The sequence below is a fragment of the Xenopus laevis genome, chromosome 2L (genome assembly GCF_017654675.1).
Source record: "Xenopus laevis strain J_2021 chromosome 2L, Xenopus_laevis_v10.1, whole genome shotgun sequence".
In the NCBI taxonomy this organism is placed as follows: domain Eukaryota; kingdom Metazoa; phylum Chordata; class Amphibia; order Anura; family Pipidae; genus Xenopus; species Xenopus laevis.
Genome location: NC_054373.1, coordinates 44,056,762 through 44,079,526, shown reverse-complemented (window position 1 = coordinate 44,079,526; position 22,765 = coordinate 44,056,762). Strand labels below are relative to the sequence as shown.

The following is a 22,765-nucleotide window of genomic DNA, read 5'->3' as shown; positions in this document are numbered from 1 at the left end:
GAATTCGCAAAAAACTGGAGTGAATTTTACTCTGGAGAAGTAACCCATAGCAACCAATACAAAAAGTGGATTACATTAGTTCTTGTGCCGTTAACTAGCCAGAGCTATCTGCTGACTGGTTGCAGCTTTAAAGTTGCATGGATTGTAGCTCACGCAGACTTTAACTTTAACCATAGGGTAAATTGGAAACTTAACAACATCTTGGTGTTTCAGCTGCAATCGTTTCATTATACATGCTTTCCATTTCCCACCAAACCTCTACCCATTTATTTCAATCTGTGCATAGCTTTCGTCCACTGCTATCTACACCCAATACCCAGGCACATCATGAATAAACAGATTCAAACATATGACACACGAATATCCTACCTGTGTGCATCTTTCACCCCTCTTTCTGATTCACTGAACAGGTCCCTTTTACCATCTAATCTGCAGCGTTGTTTAATGACAGGTTCTTGGCTTTCACTTATATATGTCCCAAATTCTTTCTTTCTCTTTGTCATTAAACATTAGTCCAAAGGTTTTGACTCTTTGGGTTCAAGCTGTCACATTTTGTGCGGCACTCTAAGCTCATAACAGGGACATGAGTACATAAACATAGTTATAACTGTCTTCCAGTAATAGTTTAGGGATATCCTTAAATAAACCCAAATCTCACATTTATCGCTAAATAGCCGTAAGTTGAGCCTCTCCAATTGTACTTCATTATCGCCACCCAACGGGTATCCACACAGTTTGGGAACCACTGCCAAAGAACAACCAGGCACGTTTAGGGGGCTGCTGCCGCCTGAGGCTGCAGCCCCAATGCAGCCCCCCTCCTGCTCTGCTCTTTTAACTTCCAGCATCAGAGCGGGTGGAGGAGGGGCCTCATCCCTAGTGCAGTGAGCGCTATTGCGCTCGCTGCACTAGAAGAGCTGGATTTCCGTTTTAAAAAATGGAAATTCGTCTCTTAAATTTACCAGAGGCGGCTTTCTGCCGCCCTTGGTAACTGGCAGCTCCGTGCCACCTGAGGCAAGATTCTCACCTTGCCTTATGGCTGGAGCGGCCCTGAGAACAACAGTCTTCTCATTTTCTCTGCTCTCGTTCTCTCAGGGTGAATTCTTTCATGTATATAGTAGAGAGCCTATTAAGCCTTTTATAGTACTATAATGTCTCACACAGTAACAAAATGCTAGGTCGTCAACAGGTGGGAGTCCATTTAGGGCCTTGTGGCATTAGAACATTCTGAATTGCTGGTCACAAAAAGGTATGGAGATTAATTGAGAATAGGTGGGGTCCAGGCTGGCCAGGTGTGCGTTTGAGGTAGTTTGTGTGGGGGGGGGTTCTGGGTGGATTGGATATGACAACTTAGATGTTTAAAACTTAGATGTTTTTAAACATGGTCTTTGTTTTCCTTGGCTAAAAGCACCTGCCACCAAAGGGGCCTGGTTAGACAGAGGACTAAGAACTTACGCAATAGAATTCTTAATGAATCAGATGCAATTTGAGTGTAGGACTGGCCAGATATGGGATGACTTTGACATAGTTGGCCAGTTTAAATATATTGCAATGTATTGACAAACAATCCCTGTCCTAATGTCTTAAATATATTGATAATGGGTTGAGTGTAGAGCGGGGAATTCTCATGGTCGCCTTGTCGCCTTGAATTCCTGTACCATATAAGAGAAAATGATAGCCACATGCTTAGAACAGTTATAACATTCTAACATTCCTTTGTTCCTATCTAATTTTTCTATACTTACTTAATTTCTACCCAACAGTCTTAATTTTTCTTGTGGCTAGAATTAAACTTGCATTTCTGCTTCTGTACAAACACAGCAAGGGATTCATTTACAGACCGCTATTCTTGGTGTATTGACATCATTTATATTAAACGCACTTTGCCACATCCTAGAATGGCCTTTGGTTATAAATAGAATGTCAGGTATAGAATCTCTTGCTTTACGTTGTGATGGTTGTTAAAACACAATATCCACAATATCTCACTCGCATAATATGAATGATTGATTATTGACAGGAAGGAAGCAGATAAAATCACCTGACTCCCATGAATTTAGATTTTGCATTTAGGCCGAATCAATCACAGGAAGGGAAAGGAGATATAATCATAAACCTTTATTGTTCACTTTGTGCCACTGACAATATAAAGCCCATAAAAGTCCATAATACAAAGAATGGCTATAAACAAAACAAAGAGGATGTATCTTATCTACTGTAAAACTCATATAACTTCTTGACATCTCCAAACCCTTGCAAGTTGCACATTAAAGCTGAATTTCAGGAAGTGGTCCCAGTATGATGTAACAATGCAACTGGAAGAATGTCCTATAAGCACAAAACAGTTTATATAAAGGAGGAAATCACAACGCCTCTGATTTATACAATGTATAGGACTAGTATTCAGTTGATATTTGCCATATTAAAAGGAAGCAATGTATTAAGTCCCAATATTTACTCAAAAATAAAAATTGCGACATGCATCAGAGACCATTCTGCTCTTCAGTGTAAAATATCCAAATGTTCCCTGACAGACAGAGAACATTAAGAGACAGATTTATTAAGAGTCGAGTTGTGTTTTCCTTGAAAAATTCAGGGTTTCAAGGGTATTTTTGAGTCAAAGATCGATTTATCGGATTAAAAAAAACTCGAATTTTTCTAGATATATTATACCCAGCTGCTAGAAATATGTTGAATCCGAAAATACACCATCTAAAACCTGTCAATGTCATGTATAAGTCAATGGCAGAGGTCCCTTGAACCATTTGAAGATGTTAATAGCCTTCGTGATGTTAGAGGTTTTTCGTTGGGTTTCGCTCAAAAAAACTTTTGAGCGATTCGAGTTTTTTTTACTGAAAACTCGATCTATTCCAGTTTTCGGTTGTTAACATTGAATTCACTGATTTGAGTTTTTTTCATTCTCGTTTTTTCTTAGATTAGAAACCATTCGAGTTTTGAGTTCATTCGAGGTTTAAAAATAGCTCACATAGCTCTAAAACTCAACCTTTGATAAATAACCCCCTAATTGTTGTTGCTGGTGATATTGTGTGTCCTCCATATGCAGGTTATGATCTTTACTGGGTGCCTTTTTGCAATTCAGAATTCTCCCATCATGCCAGTAGTTGACTAAGGATTAAGGGGTCTTCAACCAACACAACAGTACAGAAAGTGCATATCTACTGGGTGCCTTCTTTCAGTTAAAGGTCTACAATCATTCCAGGGTAACCAAGGATAGTGGGGGTTTCACCATCTACAACAAACCTGTCCACTATACCTATAGTAAACTTTTGATATCCAGCAACAGTAGATGGGAATCACTAAGTGCATACCTCCTGATTGTCCCTATTTATAAATGATTTTCCGGAAGCTGGGGTCCACAACATCCACAAAGGGGTGGTTCACCTTTACGTTAACCTTTAGTATGTTATAAAATGGCTGATTCTAAGCAACTTTTCAATTTTTCTTTTTATATAGTTTTTGAAATATTTGCCTTTTTCTTCTGACTTTTACAAGATTTCAAATGAGGTCACTGACCTAATATAAAAACAAATGCTACACTTTTATATTTATTGCTACTTTTTACTACTTTTAGTCAGGAACTTTAGGAGGTATGTCAGATTTTCGTAACTGCGCCTTTACTGCTGTGGGGATACTTATGAGTGTTATAAGACACATTTCTTTTTCATACATGCTAAAAATAAAGCATTTATTTCTTTATCCCATAGCAGCAACTTATTTCCCTTTATTAAGTGGATTTTGGAAATGGCTTTGAAAACAAAAACAGCACTAAACCCATTCATTTGAGTGTAAAAAAAAGTATTTTAATTATTTGCACATTTCCTCTGAGAAATAAAAGAAAATTTTCTGGTGTCTTGTAATGTTGTTTTGAATATATTGCCCAATAAGGCAATAAATATATGCTTTGTTAACTGAAAGCAGGCTTGAGTTTACATTTGAGAGGAATTGCACTTCACATAAATGATTACACATTTTCAAAATATTTCTTTAAGTTATTAAGTGTTAATAAAATGCTGCAGAACAGGGCAACATAAAACTCATGGGCAAACGTATATTTGTAAACGGAAAAAACTTGCATAAATAAGAATGTTCTTTATATATTATACTATTTTTACTTTGCTGCAAAGTTACAATCTTCATGTTTTCTAAAATTTAACAGCTTGTTTTATTCCAGACTGCGGTATATAAGGCTAAATAAGATAAAAGAGAATAGAGAAAAAGAGAAGGGAAGAGAAAAGTTAGAAAGGGGGAGGGGGGAAGGGAGGGGTAGGACTCCCGCCAAACTGAAATAGCATTTTTCACAAGGTATAGCATGTATAGATAACATATTTATCCTATCATTCTTAGATAATAGCAATAAAGTAGTCTCATATAAAATGCGCTTCAAGTTACAGATCTTGTAGGATTGGAAGGGCTTTGGGTCTCACACCAGGATAGCCAGGGAGTCCAAACTGCGGTAAAGTTGTCCATTTTGTGGTTTATCATTGCAATAAGTTCCATCGAGGACACCCACCATATCCTCCTTTTGACCTCCAGTATTGTAGGAATGCCTTCCTTCTATTTGTGTGCTATAGTGTACCTGGTTGCCAGGCAAATTTGTGAGCACAGTTTCTGTATTCCTTTTTTTTTTTTTTTAAAGGTTTTTATTTTGCATTTTATAACAACAAATAAACAAACATTAAATGGTTTGCGGTTCCATCATCTGACAAACATTATAGCACAGCGTACATATTCAATACATTTGAGTCCTGTACATTTGGATTCACTCTATTTCAGAAAGGTTCTGATTCTGGCAGACCTAAAGCCCCTGAATAGGCGGTGCAGCTAGTTCTGTCACTGTTAACTTATCCCCCTGAATCCTACGGCTCCTCTATGGCGTCTAGCCAATCTCGCCACACTAGCTCATATTTTTGGGAACATCCTCTTGCAGTGTAGGTGAGTTGTATCAGGGGGAGTGTTGCTTTAATCAAGTTCAACCAGCCATTAACTGTGGGGGAGAGGGGGGACATCCAATTCAGGAGGATACATTTCCTGGCATAGAACAATAGTGTACGAAAGAGTATTCTCATGGCCGCCCTAGGGGTGACCTCATCTATTACACCGAGAATGCATACCTGAGGAGTCAATAACATAGGCAGTGCAATTTTATCCTGGACATAGGTGAGAACCTGAGACCAGAAGGCTTGGATTCGGGGGCATGACCAGATAAGATGTAGATAAGATGCCTCTGAGGCACTACACTTAGGACATTGTGGTGAGTCCCGTCGGTTCATATGGAACAGCCTATTTGGGGTTAAGTGGAGTCTATGTAGGATCTTGAACTGGATTAGTCTATCTCTGGTTGAGACGAGGTAGTCATAGGCCCTAGCAGTCGACTCTTCCCAATCTTCGTCCTCTAGCCCCGGGATGTCTCTACTCCAGGCTGCACCCGCTGCATGAAAAGGAGGTTTAATAGTAGCTAGGAGAAGCGAATACAGCCTGGTGACAAGTTTTTTTGGCGGTGGGGGCTCTAAGAGCTGCTTCTATGTTAGAGGTTGTGAGATCTATGACGTTGCCTTGAAATTGGGTAGTAGTGGCCTGTCTAAGCTGGAAATAGGAGAACAGGGAAGAGGCTCCTGGGTTTGGACATGCTTAATTTCAGCCCTAGGGCGTATCGCTCCATCCATAACCAAGTCCCCTAGTGTACGTAGGCCCCATCGTGGCCACATTCTGTATTCTGCTATGTGCTGGAAGTGTGGGAGTAAGGAGTTTCCCCATAGGGGTAGCTGGGGCGACAGAAGAGGTAATGCTATATTGCAAATTTTAAGTGCTGCCACCCATGCTTTGTATGGGGTGATTATAATTGGGTGGGTGGTGTGTAGATCGGAAGATTTGCGGAATGGGATATATGAGAGGGACTCTATTGAGCTCGCTAAAGTGGCCTGCAATGGGAAATTTGGATTATATGGATCTGGATTAAGCCACCAGTGTATATAGTAAATCTGAGCAGCCAATGAGTAGAAATACCACTGTGGGAGGCCCAATCCCCCTTCACTGACAGGAGCCCGCAGTTTGGCTCTAGCAAACCTGGGGGGCTTGTTCGCCCAGAGAAACGCTGTTTGGGCCATATCAATAGAGACAAAGAAGGACCGGGGGATGAGAACAGGGGAATTGTGGAAGATGTAGAGGAATTTAGGGAGAAATATCATTTTTAGAAGATTGATTCTGCCCCAGATAGAGATGGGTAGGTTAGCCCAGACTTTAATCTTATCTTTCATAGTGGAGAGAATTGGTTCTAGATTAGAGGGTATAAAGGCGTCCAGATTTCTATGAATCACAATGCCAAGGTATTTGAAGGAATCTACCCAGACCAGGGGAGTGGGAGGAAATAGGTCGGGATTAATGTTGGCGTCAATAGCGAGTATGCTTGATTTACCCCAATTGATTTTTAGTCCTGAAAATTGTCCAAAGTGGTCCACTATATCCAGGACAGCCTGCAGAGAGTTGCCTGGGTTATCCAGATACAACAGTATGTCATCTGCATATAGAGAGATGCGTTCTTCCACTCTCCCCAGGCGAAGACCTGTGATATTATTTGCTTGGCGGACCAGGATTGCCAGAGGCTCCACTGCCAGGGCAAAGAGAAATGGTGATAATGGGCATCCCTGTCGGGTGCCCCTATGTAGGTTGAGTGCAGCTGATAGATAGCCATTAGCGTTGACTTTCGCTATCGGCTGTTTGTATAACAGTCGCACCCATCCAATGAATCTGTCCCCCAAGCCAAATCTCCTCAGGATTTCCCAAAGGTATGGCCATTCTATAGAGTCAAACGCTTTAGCCGCATCTAATGATACTACCACTCGTGAGCCCAGGTTACTATGAGTGGCATGCAAATTTGTAAATAGTCTTCGAACATTCACATTGGTAGATCTATTAGGCATAAATTCAGTTTGGTCTGGTTCAACTATTTCCTGTATAGCTTGCTTAAGTCTGTTGGCCAGGACCTTAGCAAATACCTTGGCATCTGTGTTTAGGAGGGAGATAGGCCGATACGAACCACAGTCAAGGGGATCCTTCCCTTCTTTCGGAATAACCACAATCACAGCCTCATTGAAGGAGGGAGGGAGGTGGTCTTCCTCAGTGGCATGTATTATAGTCTTGTGTAGCCAGGGTGAGAGGATCTCACTGGAGGCTTTGTACCAGTCTGCTGGAAGGCCATCGGGACCAGGCGTTTTGTTAGATTGAAGGGAGGCTATTGCGTCTTGCACTTCTACCAAAGTAATAGGGGCATTAAGGAGGGCATTTGTATGTGACGACATTTGAGGGAATTGGATATCATCAAGATAATTTGTTAATTGTTCTGATGAGTAGTTGACTTTTGTGGCGTACAGGGTTTGGTAGTAAGCTGCAAAAGCATCAGCGATCTGAGAGGGGTTCGTTACTATGTTACCTGAGGGGGAGGTAATTCTGGGGATAGTGTTGGATGGAGTTTGGGATTTAGAGAGGTATGCTAGGATTTTCCCATTTTTCTCCCCTTTATCGAATGTTCTTTGGGAGGCATAGAGAAACTGTTTTTTTGCGTCAACTTAACTCTAGTTTCTTCTAGCGCTATTTGAGCTGTCCTAAAGGTGTGAAGTGTATCTGGCCCCACATTTTGAATAGTTTTCCTCTGCCTCAGTTAGCGTTTTCTGTATTTCTTCTAGTGCTTGAGTAGCCTCCTTCCTAGCTCCTTTGATTGCTGAAGTAAGTGCTCCCCTCAGCGTGGCTTTACCTGCCTCCCACACAGTCCCCATGTTTGCCGTTCCAGGATTAAGACCCCAATATTCTATAAGGGCTGCCTCATTTGCTTCCTTTACATTAGGTTGTGTTAGCCAAAGTGGGCTAAGACGCCAGAGACGTTCTCTGGGTCCTGGAATAAGGTTCAGTGTTACCAACAAAGGGGAATGATCAGATACCGCTCTAGGTAAGTATTCTACCGAGTTCACCCAGGGCAACACTTCCGCAGATGCTAGAGCAAGGTCAATACGGGATAGGGTGTTATAGGTGGCTGAGAAGCAGGAAAATTCACTCGTATCAGGATTTCTTCAGCGCCAGAGATCAGTAAGATTCATGGCCTGTGTCCAGAGAGAAAGCCTAGAGGTTGTTTGGGGGCTAGGGGTTAACCTGTCTAGCGAGGGGTTCAATAATGCATTAAAATCTCCCATTAAAAGCAATGGTGCTGATGGAAAATTTGCTAGTTTGCCCATTATATTATCTAATAACGTGCTGTCAAAGGGGGGGGGGCATATACACATTAGCTATGGTTAACAGTTGATTGGATATAGTACACCCCAGAAGTGCATACCGTCCATAGTGATCAGTAGCGATATCTAGCAATTCAAATTGTATACCTTTGCGAACCAGAATGGAGGTACCCCTGGCATGAGTAGAAAAGGTATGATATGTGTGTGCGACCCACGGCTTCTTAAGCGCCATCAATCTCTGGCCCACTAGGTGTGTTTCCTGTAGGAGAAGAACATCCGGTACATGCTTCTTGACATAGTCAAACATTAAGGCCCTTTTGAACTTAGAATTCAGCCCCCTGATATTCCAGGAGAGAAACTTAAGTGGACCCCCCATGTCTAGCAGTTGGGAATTCCATTGTACAGGCAAGCTGGCTTAAAATATACATTGCAGTACTATTCGTCATATATCGAAGCGAGAACCATTGCAACCAAGAATTATCAACATAAAAACAACATCCCATAAAACCCTTCCCTCCCAACCTGACCCAGGAACTTGGCAGGTATTGTTCCCAAAACATTGTAACCGGGGGAGTGGTCACCCAAGGATAGGTAACTTTTAACCGAGATAGACAGGGATAAAGTTGAGTCTCCGTGATACCTGAAAAAAAACAGCCAAAACAGGTTGATCCTTAGTTTTGTTGCAGCAGTAAGGGTGAGGTCGAATTGCAGAATATGTTGTGAAAAGAGTCACTTGTAGCTGAATGCCTCTTTAATAGTGACACCCTTCTGAAGTTCCAGGAGTATAACCAAAAAGTGGCCTTCCATGACAGCCCCATAGGTCTGGCCTCTAGCGCCCCCACCCCTATATGGGAAAGCAAATAACCATATGTCTCTGGACATTAAGCATAGGTGGACGCTGACAACAGTCCTTTCTTGCCAGAAGGTGTGGGCTCTAAGACATAAGCCAAAAGCAGTAGTGTCAAAGTACTTGAAATAACGGTGCTGCTGTTGCGTCAATATCCGCTATAAAACCTATTACACTGACGTAATTGAGTAGGGGACGCAGGGCCTGAAAAAGTGCCAATTAGTGCCATGTGCTGTGTGGATGGTTCCCCTACTTAGAAAGCCAAGAGGATCCTGAGTTGATCCATCAATGTGGATTCCCTTTTCATATCAGTGAGAGAGGAACCATTGACAGTCTATTTGTTGTAGGCATAGGGTCTCCACCATATGTGTAGTCTATGGTTCCTGGCTAGATCAAAGAGTGTAAATAAGAATGATCTCACCTGCTGCAGCATGTGTTTGTGTCACCTTCTTAGTTGAGGCGATGAGGGCTGCCTCTGGGGGGTGGATGACCCCGAGCATCCAGCCAGTCATTTACGTCTTGAGCCGAGGTAAAGAACATGGCTCTGTCACCCGCTTGAACCCACAGCTTGGCTGGATAAAGCATTCCATATTTCAAATTAGCCTCCCGCAGACGTCGCTTGGCCGCCGTGAAGGTGCCCCGTTGCCTCTGAAGTTCTGCCGAGTAATCCGGGAAGATAGATACCTTTTTCCCTTCCACCATGATGTCTGGGCTTTGTCTGGTAGCCTGCAGAATGGCATCTCGGTCTCTGAAGTTCAGCAGTCTAATTAGGAAGGGTCTGGGTGGTGCCCCTGGGGGAGGACTCCGGCCTGGCACACGATGGGCTCGTTCGACCGCATAGAAGGATGAGAAAACGGCCGTGGGGACAACATCTTTCAACCATTTTTCCGCAAAGGCTATTGGATCATTCCCTTCCGCTCTCTCAGGGAGTCCCACAACACGGACATTATTACGTCGCTGCCGGTTCTCATAGTCATCCAGCTTATCGGTGCAGGCTTTGAGTTTCGTTTCCATGCGAGCAATCGCTGGAGGTAGTGGAGCGCAAGTGTCCTCCAAACTCGAGACTCTGTTTTCTGTCTCACGCACTCTCTCACGTATATTCTGGAGGTCAGCCCGGAGCAGCGAGAGGTCGACTTTGACTTCCTCAATTTTAGTGGAGAGTGATGTCCTGCAGTCTGCAATAGCGTCTAATAGCAGTTGAGTTGCAGATTCAGGCTGTAGTGTGGGGGAGCTCGTAGCCGCCATCTGACAGTCCTTCTGCGGAGAGCCACTTTGGGATGGTTGTCTAGCGAATTGCTCAAGTTTGGATGCCGCATCCGCCTTTACTTTTTGTGCTTTACTGCTTCTCATCTTAAGAATAACTGACTTACAGTAGGTTGTATATTTGTCGCTGGGGTAGGATCTTTGTGAAAGGAGGTAGCTTGTGGTTCACGGAGCTCACAATGTGACCCTCTACATTATTTGTTCAGTGTTCATTTCTGTCCTGTCTCAAAGGACAAGTCGGCCAGAGATAAGTTGGGTGCAGTAGGCCTTTCCCTTGGAAGATGGAATTCCCCTGTGCTGTATTATTGATCAAGACAGTTGGGGCTTGGAGGGAATACTGGGAGAGGCACTATGGTTCAGAGACCCACTGCTATTCCAACAATCCTCTGGGCAGTAAGGGAACAACAGCCCCTGAGTGTCTGGCAGTATATGTTACCAGCTTCCTTGCAGCCTGCTGGCATCAGAGGCAGTAACTGCAGGGGGTCAGGTAGGAGTGCAGCTGGAGAGTCAGGGCTACAATGGCTGTGCTGCATGTACCTTGTGGCACAGCTTGCAGGGTAAGCTAGATCTGCTGGGGAGAGCCTCCAAGCACTCAGCAGCTTAGGCCTCCAGCTCCCATCTAGCCTGGTTGTGTTGGGCCCCGTAGCTGCAGGGAAGACAGGAGATGATGCTGCTGGGAAGGTGGGCCTGCAGGGGCTATTAATCACTCACCCCTTGATGGCACTTGGCTGGGACCCGCCAGTGGTGGTCAGGGTTGTTCCCCTGTGGCCGTAAGACCAGCGCCACAGTCCGGGACAGCCGCGATGTCGGGTCGCGTTTCCACGCGAGTCCGGGGCTTCCGTCTCAGGAGTAGGCCCCGACCCGCGCACCAGGCCTAGTAGCGCCGGAGAGCCGATCCGAGACTCTGAAGGCAGCGGATGACACAACTAGCTGCCAGGCTACAAGTAGGTGCCACAGGGTCGCTCTAGGGTCGGGATGGAGGCAGATATTGGCAGATGCCTAGAGAGCCCTTCGCCTGCGTGCGTCTGCACCATTACCCGGTCGGCCACGCCCCCTCTGTATTCCTTTTTGGTGAGGAAATTAGATTTGAAGGTAAGAGCCAGCCAGGGATCCGGTCTAACATTTTTCTCCAGCTGGATGCTTAAGAGGGCAAAAATTCCTTTCGATAAGTTAGAGATTTGTGGGCATTCCCACCACATGTGTAATTCGTCTCCCACCGCTTTACATCCCCTGAAGCAGTGAGGATCAGAACCATATATTTTGTGTAATTTTGCCAGTCAGGTACCAGTCATACAGTATCTCTTTGATAATTGTGTTGATAGAAGCTTTTCTCATATGATCTAGTATAAATTCCAAATGTTTTATATCATGTACATGTATCATATCATTTATATCATGTACGGCATTCAGTCTCATTTCCCAGCGTTCCATGTATTTATGGAATGTATTTGTCTGGAACACCATATGATCTAAATTTGGCATAGATCAAGGAAACTTGTCCCCTATTATAGAGATGTGCACAAAGATATTCAAAGAGTGTCTTTTGTTTAGGGTTCTTGCCCATCTGTGACCGTTTAAAATGGCTAAGATGTAAATACCTATAGTGTTCCCGGAGAGGAATAGAATATTTGCTTCGCAAGTCCTCCCATGTTAGTATGCTTCCAAGTGGAGTCAAACTATTTATATCCAAAAAGTAATTGTCCAGCCACCAACTGAAAGACTTCAGGTGTTGGCCTGGAGGAAAGGCTGGGTTATGAAATAGTGGGGTAAATGTAGACGGATTTGAGCAGATTACATCTTTATATTTTAGTTTAATTTTATCCCAGAGATTAATGGTGTGTTTCAGTATTGGATTCTAAAGTGATGAGGAAGGTCTAGCTTCTCGTGGAGACCACAAGAAGGTTCTAGGAGATGATGGTGTTAACAGTTGGGCTTCTAAGGAGAGTTTTGAGTAATAGTGTGCAAATTCCTTCAGAATTTAGTCTGTTTTATGGTGTATTTTCCCCTTTCGGTTTTTTATTGATCTGATTAATGATGTTGGGGTTTTTTTGGTCAGAAGTCTGGCTAACAGTCTGCTTTGTTCCCCTTCTCATAGAACATGCATTTTGTGTATGTTAAAGTTTTTTCAGCTTTATCTATCAGGATTTGCTTAAGCTCTCCTTTTTTAGAAACTAGTGTCTCTAGCGTAAGGGAATCTTGATTTATTTTGTGGGAGGATTCTAGGTGAATAATTTCTGTCATAAGTTGTTTAATTTTAGCTTCTCTCAATTTGCGTAGGTGGGAGGCATGTTTTATAAGTATCCCCCTAATAACTGTCTTGTGAGCAGCCCAGACTGTCTTTGGTCACTTCCCCATTACCATTTTCAGAAAGGTATTGTGGGATAGCCTGAGTCAGTTCCTGGATAACCTCAGTATTATTTAACAGATGCTCATTTAATTTCCACTCCCCTCTTGATTGTGAGATATTTACATAGAAGGCAGAAAGCATTATATCATGGTCCGACCATGTGCACAGTATGATTGCAGTTTTTATCAATTTATCTATAAGTGAGCTAGAAGCCAGAATGAGATCTATTCTGCTGTAGGAATCATGGTAGGTTGAATAGAAGGTGTAGTCCTTGGTGTCAGGATTTAGGACTCTCCAGGTATCCAGGAGTGACTGGGCTTTGGTCAAGTCACAAAGGCTTTTGGTTGCCTTAGGTATGGGATTATTTGTTAGAGTTTTAGATTTATCTCGTCTGGGTATAGGTACCGAATTGAAGTCTCCAGCCACAACAAGCTCGCCTCGCCTATGTTTATCAATGAGCTTGTCCAAAGTGCTAAAAAAATTCTGATTGTCGGTCATTAGGGGCATGAATGGCTACTAGTGTGATTGTCGTATTATTGATATTGCCAACCAGTATAAGTATCCGGCCCTCAGTATCTGAATGGCATTCCGTAATTTTAAATGGGCAGCGTTTATGGAGTAGGACTCCAACTCCTCTAGTTTTGTTTTCTGGCTGAGGAGAAAAATTTTACATCAATATTCCTATGCCAATAATTAGGTTCTCTGCGAACCAGGTGTGTTTCTGTAAGAATTGGGATTTGTGCCCCTGTTGCTAATAGATCATGGCATGCCATTCGCAGTTTGACTGGCGTGTTTAAGCTAGGGATGCACCAAATCCAGGATTCGGTTCGGGATTCGGCTTTTTCCAGCATGATTCGGCCGATTCCTTTTGCCCAGCTGAACTAAATCCTAATTTGCATATGCAAATTAGGGGCAGGGAGGGAAAACAAGGAAGTAAAAAATGGTTTCCTCTTCCCACCCCTAATTTGCATATGCTAATTAGGGTTCGGATTTGGTTCAGTATTCGGCCAAATCTTTAGCAAAGAATTCGGGGGTTCGGCTGAATCCAAAATAGTGGATTCGGTGCATCCCTAGTTTAAGCCTTTGCAGTTTAAAGTAGCTTTTTAAGGTACGGTACTGTGGGTGCGGAATTTCGGGGGCAAATGTCGGGTTCTGATAAGCTTGAGTCATGGCTGGAGTCTCCAGATGGCGAGAGTCCTATTGGGTTGGGGGAGGGGAGAGAAAAAGAATTAGGGTCTAGAGACAGTGTAGGAGGATGAGAAGAAAGGGGCAAGAATTATAGATAAAAAGTGAAGTCACGTTCTTTGAGTCAGTAAACTCTAATGCCCCTGAAAAATCCGTCAAAGACGTTGGGCTATTGGGGGGTGATGGTGTCTCTGAGTCTGTCCCGGGTGACTAGGGTATTCCACTTGCTCCCAGCGTGGGGAGAGTATCCAAATACCGAAAGTGTATTGTATTAGGCAAGGCCTTGCTAGAAAATTGCTTTGAGGGAGGTGGGCTGAGAGCCATATACTAGATGAGTTTAACATTTGTGGTGGGAAAAGTCATTCAAAAAATTGTAGTGGCTTTCCCTGAGTGTTAAGTAAAGTTTATCTCACCAATCCTTCCTGCGTAGCATCCTTACTCTCAAGTGGGCAGAGGAAGTTTACTCAGCTCTCTGCTGTGGTTTAGGAGGCTTCAGACAGTTGGGTCTTGGAGGAGTTGGTAAGTTGCTTGGAAGGTTTAAAGCTCGGAGGAGTTTTTCCTGTTCTTGCAGGCTTCTGATGGTATGGGTGCTCCCTGGTAAAGCACCTGAAGGGAGAATGGATGTCCCCAGCAATAGATTATCTTGTGCTGGCGGAGGAGTTCTGTAAGAGCCAAATCTGGGAATAGGGCGATTTTGTGGCCTTCAATCTCCAGTTCCCCTGATGGCCTCACTGCCGTCATTATGTCCGCTTTAGTTTTATAGTAGTGCATCTGAACTATGACATCTCTTGGTTTTTCTTCAGGCCCTGGTTTGGGCCGCAGTGCTCTATGAGCTCTATCCATTTCAAGCCGCTCCAGTGATGTGTCTGGCAAAAGCTCCTGAAACATGTCGGTAAGGAGAGTGGTGAGGTCAGTCACCGTTTCAGGAATTCCCAGTAGACGGATGTTTCTACGGGAGCGGTTTTCGGCATCCTCCTGAGCATATTGGAAGTTGAGAGTGAATGGCGGTTATGTCACTGTCGATTTGGTGGATGTAATCCGCAATACCATCCACATGTTGCTCCAAGTTGTCCACACGCGAGCCAAGAGAGGCAATTTCAGCCGCTAAGTCTTTTGTAGTTTTAGCATGTTCTGCCTTTACCATTTTTTCTATATTTTGGAACAGATGCTGTAAGTCTTGGTTTGTGATAGCCTCAGTTTCCTCTCCTTCCGTTTTTTCCCTGGACTGGGCGCCATCTTGGTCTTTCTGACTGTGCTGAAAAAGGTGCAAGTCACTCGCTGTCGACTTCTTCACTTTAGGAGCCATAGTTTTCATTACCTCTTGCCCTCATTCCCTTGTGGAAACACTTTTGTGGCAATTCGTTTCGGTATAGCAGATTTTAAGCCGTTGGCCTCCCCTCACGCTGTGAGGAGCTAGTTTAGAACACCACATTTTTTTTTTTTTAAATGCGCACACAAGTTTAAAATGTGAGTCCAAAAATAATTTTTTTCACACATGACCAAGAAGGATTTAGAGGGAACATTGCATGTGCGTAGGTGGTGGTGATCAGATTCACTATTGGGGATGGAGATCTACAGTGTTGATGGTGGTGGGAAACTGCTGGTAGACCCTGGTATCCTTTGACTAATTTCACATGTAGTGGACTCTTGTGTTTTGCTGCCAAAATCCTCCTTGCATGCCTGCACCTGGGCCAATGCAATGTACCTGTATGCAGACACATTAAGAATCACAGGAGGGTATTCTCGACCTGTGGACAAATGCTACACTACCTGTGACATTAGCCTAATGCCATTGCTGCATTCATAACTCTGTAGACCCCCCTCTGTTGGTATGGTACATTTTCAAACTAACTTTTATGCTCCATTTCTTTCCTTTTCTCCCCTTTAATAGAATCCCCCCACACACACACACACATACTTTCTCTGTTGCAGTCTTTCCCTTCTCCAGCCCGTTTCCAATATTCCGGGTAGCCATTTCGTCTCCATGGCGTCAGCCTGTGAGTGCATACATGGAGTGGATATCAGCTTGTATGAAGCAGTGGTACACAGGTTATGTGTACCCCTAACCTAAGGTTGACTGACCTTTAAAGGAGAACTTAACCCTAAAAACTTATTGCACCAGCCTAAAGTTTCAGCATCTCAATAGCAGCAATGATCCAGGACTTCAAACTTGTCACAGCGGGTCACCATCTTGAAAAGTGTCTGCAACACTCACATGCTCAGTGGGCTCTGAGCAGCTGTTGAGAAGCTATGCTTTAGGGGCGGTCACAAATTATCAAGCAGAAAATGAGGTTGGTCTGTTATATAAGCTGATGCTACAGGGCTGATTATTTTGATGCTAATTGCACTGGTTTCTGTGCTGCCATGTAGTAATTATCCATATTAATTACTAATCAGCCTTATACTGTGACTTTTATATTCTATGTGTACTGTATATTTTGAGTCAGTCCCTAAGCTCAGTAACTGACAGCAGCACAGAGCATGTGCAGTGAATCAACAGAAATGGAGATGGGGAACTACTGGGGCATCTTTGGAGAAACAGATCTTTACTGCTAAATGGCTGTGGCTGTGGTTGCCTTGGGCTGGTACAGAAACTCAAAACATAATGTATAACATTTCTAGCTACTTCTTTAGTTTAACTTTCCTTGTCCTTTAAAGGGTGGTTTGCCTTTAATGGATATTGCCCTTCATTTTTTCTAGCAATCAGATTGCTGTTAATAACTCAAAACCACAGATAATAAAAAATGAAATCCAACTGCAATTTGTCTCAGAATATCACTTTCTACATCATACTACAAGTTAATTTAAAGAATTGTGTGGTGGAATTGGAACCAATAAAGAATTTATTGAATAGTAAAAACCTTTACAAGGAACGTAAAAAGTTCAAAGCTCACGAACAGTAGATAATGTTTAGCACAAACCTATTGTATTCCTACTATTTTATGAAGTGGCATATTGCTGTGCAAACATAAAACACAACACAAGGATTTAGTTTAAAGAAAAATGAAGTTCTATGCAATGGCTCATCACTGTTATCTGTGCAAATAAAGCATATTTTTGCTTGATTTGTGTATTCTTCAACTGAATTCAGGAAAGTACAAAGTGTAAAACGTGACACTGTAAAATTGAGACATTGAAAATATAGGAATCCAATATCCTACTGTACACAAACCCCTTGTTAAAGCTTCCTCACTGTTACTCGTATAAGAAACAAATACAGTATTGACCAACCTTTTCATTTCTAAAGAGCTGCTTCGGCAGACAGGGTTATTCTCCCTGCACTGGCGTAACTAGATGTTACTGGGCCCCACAGCAAATTTATTTTAGGGCCCCCAAAATATTCAGAGGTGTCAAGTTTTACCAATTATATATTGAAATTGCTCATTAAGTGGTGCCTCATGGGGCCCCTATACCTCCTGGTCCCCCTGCAGCCAAAGGGTCTGCTTTCTCTGTAGTTACACCCCTGTCTCCCTGTATTTATGTAATGTGCCACTGGATTCATGAACTCCATGCAGTGAGGAGAGCATAAACATGTTTAACTCAAAATAAATTCCAATTACACTTTAAATCTTGTTTCTTTTAGTCTTGGAATTCAAAATCACATGAAGCAGGCAGGCGCCATTTTGTGGACATTGTTATTAAGGCAAGCTTTTCATCTTGCCAAAATCTTGTTTATGCACCAGAATGGGGGACCTGATGTCCATGTCCTTGCACTGGCTGCACAATTAGATGGTGAGGAGATAAGAGGAATGTGAGGAGAGCAGTAATTTTCTGCTTCACATCTATGCCTCTGGCATAGAGCAGGGGTAGGCAATATATGGTTGACCGCTGAGATTTTTAAATGAGTTTACAATAGGTATTTATTTTTGAATATTAAAAGAATTTGGGTTCCATGGTTAATTTTGAAAAGTACTTTTATTATACAGCTTTTTATGTCTGGGTGACAGGTCCCCTTTAAATTCATAAGGACAGGGAAATAATCTCAAATTCATATACCTGAAATTACTCTAGAATACAAAGAATTCTGTAGACAAGACATGACAGTAAGGTTTTACCAGTGCTTGTGAATTTTCCAACATTCCATGGTCTGGGCCTTTATCAATGATATATGTACTTCTATTATTTGACTTATTCTCTACACGGATAGATATTCTTTAAGCTTCTGAATTTTCTTGCCAAGGTTTTCAGCTCAGTGGTTGCCTATTTCGGTGCCCAATTAATGTCAGACATCATGCGTGGGTGGGTTAGGCCGTGAGGATTTGAGAGACTTCAGTTTAAGCCCCCTCTGTCATGGTATCTGAGGAGTTTGGTACTGCAAGCATTGCATGGCTCCACTGCCATCTTGCTCTATAGGGTCTCTTTTTATAATTCTTGTTTTTACAGCAATGGGAATGCAACGGAAATTCCAAATATGCTAAATGTAATAACATATGGACTGGAACAAGGATGAAGCAGAGCACACTCCTCAATTTTGTATAAGAAGCCCCGGTGCACAGCGTAGAGGGTGCGGCAATCCCCAGACGTAATAACATATGCCATCTACCACTCACCCCAAAATACAGTTCTTCTGAAGCAGGGAGTAGTATATTCAGAACAAGGGGCACCTCTAAGGGTATAATCTATGGAGCAACATGAAGAATTCAGCAAAACAGGGAGCTGCACATTTTGCCTCTGACATTGTAAATGAGGCTTCATAACTCCAGTAGCTAAGACCAACACCTGGAGGGTTACTTACTAAAATCAGAATGTATCTCATATTTTATTAAGAGACCTTTTGTGTGAAAAATAAAAATGTACCAATTTGTTATACTCATTTATATATAGAATAATTATGCTTAAAGAAGTAGTTTTTAAGACTGATTTATTAAATATTTCTGCAAAAACCCTAATAATCCTTCTCTTCCACGTCCTGCTCCCTGAATTCCCAGGCTGTGTAGGGGAGTCGCTGCACTGTAGGACAGGAACCAATCAGCAACTAGCAGAACCTGATAGGGAACTGTGCTTGTGTGACTGCAGGACTGTGATTGGCTGTCTCTCTTCTGCTGTGCTTCTGGCGGGGACCATTATGACATGCCCACCCCTCATTTGAAACACGGACAGGGACCAGTGAACATCTATAGGGAGCTCTAATAAAGGGGCTATTTTTAAAGATCAAAATAATTTTTAGCACCATGTAAAAGCAACACCATATATACAAAATTAGTTTGTTTTTTTTAATTAACCTATACGTATCCTTTAAAAAAACCACAACCAAACTCCCATGCCTGATTACCTAATTTATTAATAAAAAAAAATAGATAAAATCTAACGAAAACCTGAATTACTCAAAATTTTCATGCTTTTTCCTGAATTGCTAATTTTCCGTTCTTTTTCCCCCAAATTGCTCTAATTTTTGCAGTTTTTGCACAAAAAAGGTCAGGTTTTCAGGCTAAACCCAGCATAGACCACCAAATCTTCAAATTGACTTATACGGACCTCAACAGGTCTGAGATGGCAGATTTTCTAATTTGGCTTTTTTGCAGCATCTGGGTATAATAAATCAATAAAAAATTTGAGTTTTCTAGTGAAAAAAACTAGAAATTTTGACTTTCAGATTTTAATAAATAACCCCCCTGATCTTGGACATGCAAAATGCACCAAATGTCTTTTTTTTTTTTCTTCTTTTAAATAAAAATTTGTAAATGTGTTCTCCTTGATCTCATATGACAAGTGGAATAGCATAGTCGTTATATTTTGTTAAACAGTTTTATAAATGCAATTTAGAAATGAAAAATAAGTTAATAGCCAGAACAGTCTAATGTAACTGCCGCTCTATGAAATGTTATTGGAGCTAGGTCTTTGTGTACGTCCATGTAGACTCCATAATAAATCCCTGTGCTGTGTTTCATTGATTTTTCAGGTGAAAGGACGAGGCGGCGGAGATGTCTGGTGGCCTTTAGTTACATGCCCCAGAATGAGGATGAACTTGAACTTAAAGTCGGAGAAATTATTGAAGTTCTTGGCGAAGTAGGTATTTTCTTCAAGGAATAGAATTCAATTTTATGCCTGTAAACTGGTCTGATAAAGGGTATTGTATTGAAATACAGCTATGGGACTTGTTATCTAGAATGCTCAGGACGTGGAGATTAAGCCCAATAGGATTGCTTTACCTTCAGTAAGGATTAAAGGGCAAAATCAACCCCAAAATAGAAATTTGCCTTATAAAAGAAAACCTAGTTCTAAGCAGCTTTGCAATATACATTCATTACACATGTTCTTTTGTTTTTAAGTTAATTTTGTGTGTGTGTGTGTGTGTGTGTGTGTGTGTATGTATATATATATATATATATATATATATATATATATATATATATATATATATATATATATATATATATAGAACAATACTGCACAGAATGACAGCACTCCAAGGAAGATCACAGCGAGTCGATATTGCTAAAGTGGAGTGGAAGTGGAGTGGAAATTATTATCCCTGACGAAGGTTCCAGTAAGGAACCGAAACGTTGGATCTTCAATAAAGACCTCCACTTTAGCAATATCGACTCGCTGTGATCTTCCTTGGAGTGCTGTCATTCTGTGCAGTATTGTTCTATATATCTATAGACTAGCACCCAGGTATCGATTTTTTCTTATGGTTGTGCACTCCACTCCCTCTACTATATATATATATATATATATATATATATATATATATATAAAGCAGTGTTTGTCTTTCCCTTTCTATTCTCTGCACTGGTGGCTAAGACTGTTGATACAGTGTATCAAGAAAACTGATTAACAGACCTGTCTTTGCTGGGGAACTAAAACTTTTGCAACATTGTTGAAAAAGTAACAGCCAGGAGTTAAGCAAATGCTGCTTTCAATAGCAATTGTTCTTACAAATAACTGAAATGTTCAATAAATGTACATTGGAAAGTTGCTTGGAATTATGTTATATTTTATAAGGCAAATTTTTATTTTGGGGTTGACTTGCCCTTTAAACCTTATTGAAGGCAAAGCCTTGCCCTTTAAGTACAAGGTATTGTTTTATTATAGAGAAAAAAGGTTAGAATTGTTCCATATTTTAAATATTTAATTAAAATGGGAGATGGCCTTCCTGTAATTCAGAACTTTCTGGGTAATGGGTTTCTGCATAATGTACATTTAAAGGGTTGGCAATGACTGTAAGAGTGTATCCTAGTCAATGACAATATAATATTGACAATAAGGTCAGTTACATAATGATTAATATATTTGGCAACAAGCTGTAAACGACGCATTTTCCTACTAATTGGTAAACTTCTCTTAGCTGTTAGCATTAAAAAGGGAACTAATCCCTACCTCAAAGTGAAAGTCTACCTGGGTTATGCATTAAAGACATAATAGAAATAACATGGGGTTTATCGAGGAGAAGCCTTTCAGGTTATTAATTCTAAAACAGATTAAAGGGTAAATGTTGAGTTTTAACCCAGGTACAGTATCAGTCACCATTTACCACTGAAGGTGCTTTTTGCTGGTAAATTTGTCTTTCAGTTATGACTCTCTCCAAAATTAAATTCTGAATGGTGGCTGGTTGCTAAGGCCAGTGATCCCTGCACAAACAACAAGTAGATTCATTGTGAGTCACGATTTGATTCATTGTATTACAGGCATAGTATCTATTAAGTGGAAACGTGATCCAGAAAGCAATGCCATTTTCCATAGTTCCCTATTTAAAGGGTCCCTGCACCCTGCACAATGAAAGAAACTGCAAGTCTAAGCAACCAGTATATGTAAATTAAATGTTAACGTTGGATTAGTTTTATTTGAGGATGTCATTGCTATTAAAGAAGCAGTAACATCAAAAAATGAAAGTGTTTTTAAATAATACAAATACGTATAATACAGTGTTGCCCAGTGCTGGTAAAACTGTTGTATTTGCTTCAGAAACACTACTATTGTGTTTATAAATAAGATTCAACCAGATCAGTTTTACCAGTGCAGGGCAGCAGTACATGATATTTTCATTACTTTATTTAATTTTTTGGTGTTACTGTTCCTTTAAAAGCAGCACCTGTCGGACCGTTTACTTCCTCTGCTGAAACAATGTTTAAATTCAGCTGAATAACAGACCTGGAGGAGAACTGACTGCTGTTACATTGTTTTAGCGGACAGAACCAGAGAAGTAGAATGGATAAACACCACATTGTGCAAATACATTTACAAATAACTTTGAAACCCTTCAAAATTATTCATTAATGTATATTGAAAAGTTGCTCAGAATCATTGGGACTGCAAAAATACTTTACTAATTCTACATTGGGATCCCACTAGAGCTGGAGGCACAAATAGAGTTGCCACCCGGCCGGTATTTTACCGGCCTAGCCGGTAAAACACCTGCCAAGGCCGGGGCCGGTATTACAAATTTACTGGCAATACAATTGCCGGTAATTTGTAATACCCTTTAAAAAAAACCCCTGGCCTGCCCCCAATTTGCAAAGATCGCAAAGAACTTACCTTTTTTCCAATGCTGTGCGATGTTGCTCTGCCACTTTTGCGGCACCCCACATAGCCCCGCCCCCCTTTTAGCATCACGGACCGCCCCCTTTTGGTGCCCGCCCCCCACTGTTTTTTTTTTAAAAAATAATTATTTTTTTTAATAAAGGTGGCAACCCTAGGCACAAATACATATCTCTTATGATAACGCCCTGAGTATTTCTAGATAACAGGTCTTATACAGTTTACAAATATTTCTGTTTGGGCCCTAGTGTAGTCCTGTCCCAATCTGCCATTCAAACGAGTGCCTGTTTACTTGGCTCAACTCGAGAGCTATGGAAATAATATTAAATCATTCAAAATATAGTTTTCGTAAAAATGTCGGACAATTACAAATTGTATTACAATTTAAATGGGTGGTTAACTTTTAGT

The 22,765-nt window shown here is 41.6% G+C and overlaps 1 protein-coding gene across 1 annotated transcript in view; it reads left to right on the top strand.

Annotated features, from left to right (window-relative positions):
* Window positions 1–22,765, top strand: part of LOC108708009 (SH3 domain-containing kinase-binding protein 1) — a 225,220-nt gene that overhangs the window by 125,984 nt on the left and 76,471 nt on the right. Inside the window, exon 4 of the mRNA XM_041581798.1 lies at window positions 19,779–19,885. Coding sequence (XP_041437732.1) covers window positions 19,779–19,885 — 107 coding nt within the window. The remainder of the gene's footprint in view (window positions 1–19,778; window positions 19,886–22,765) is intronic.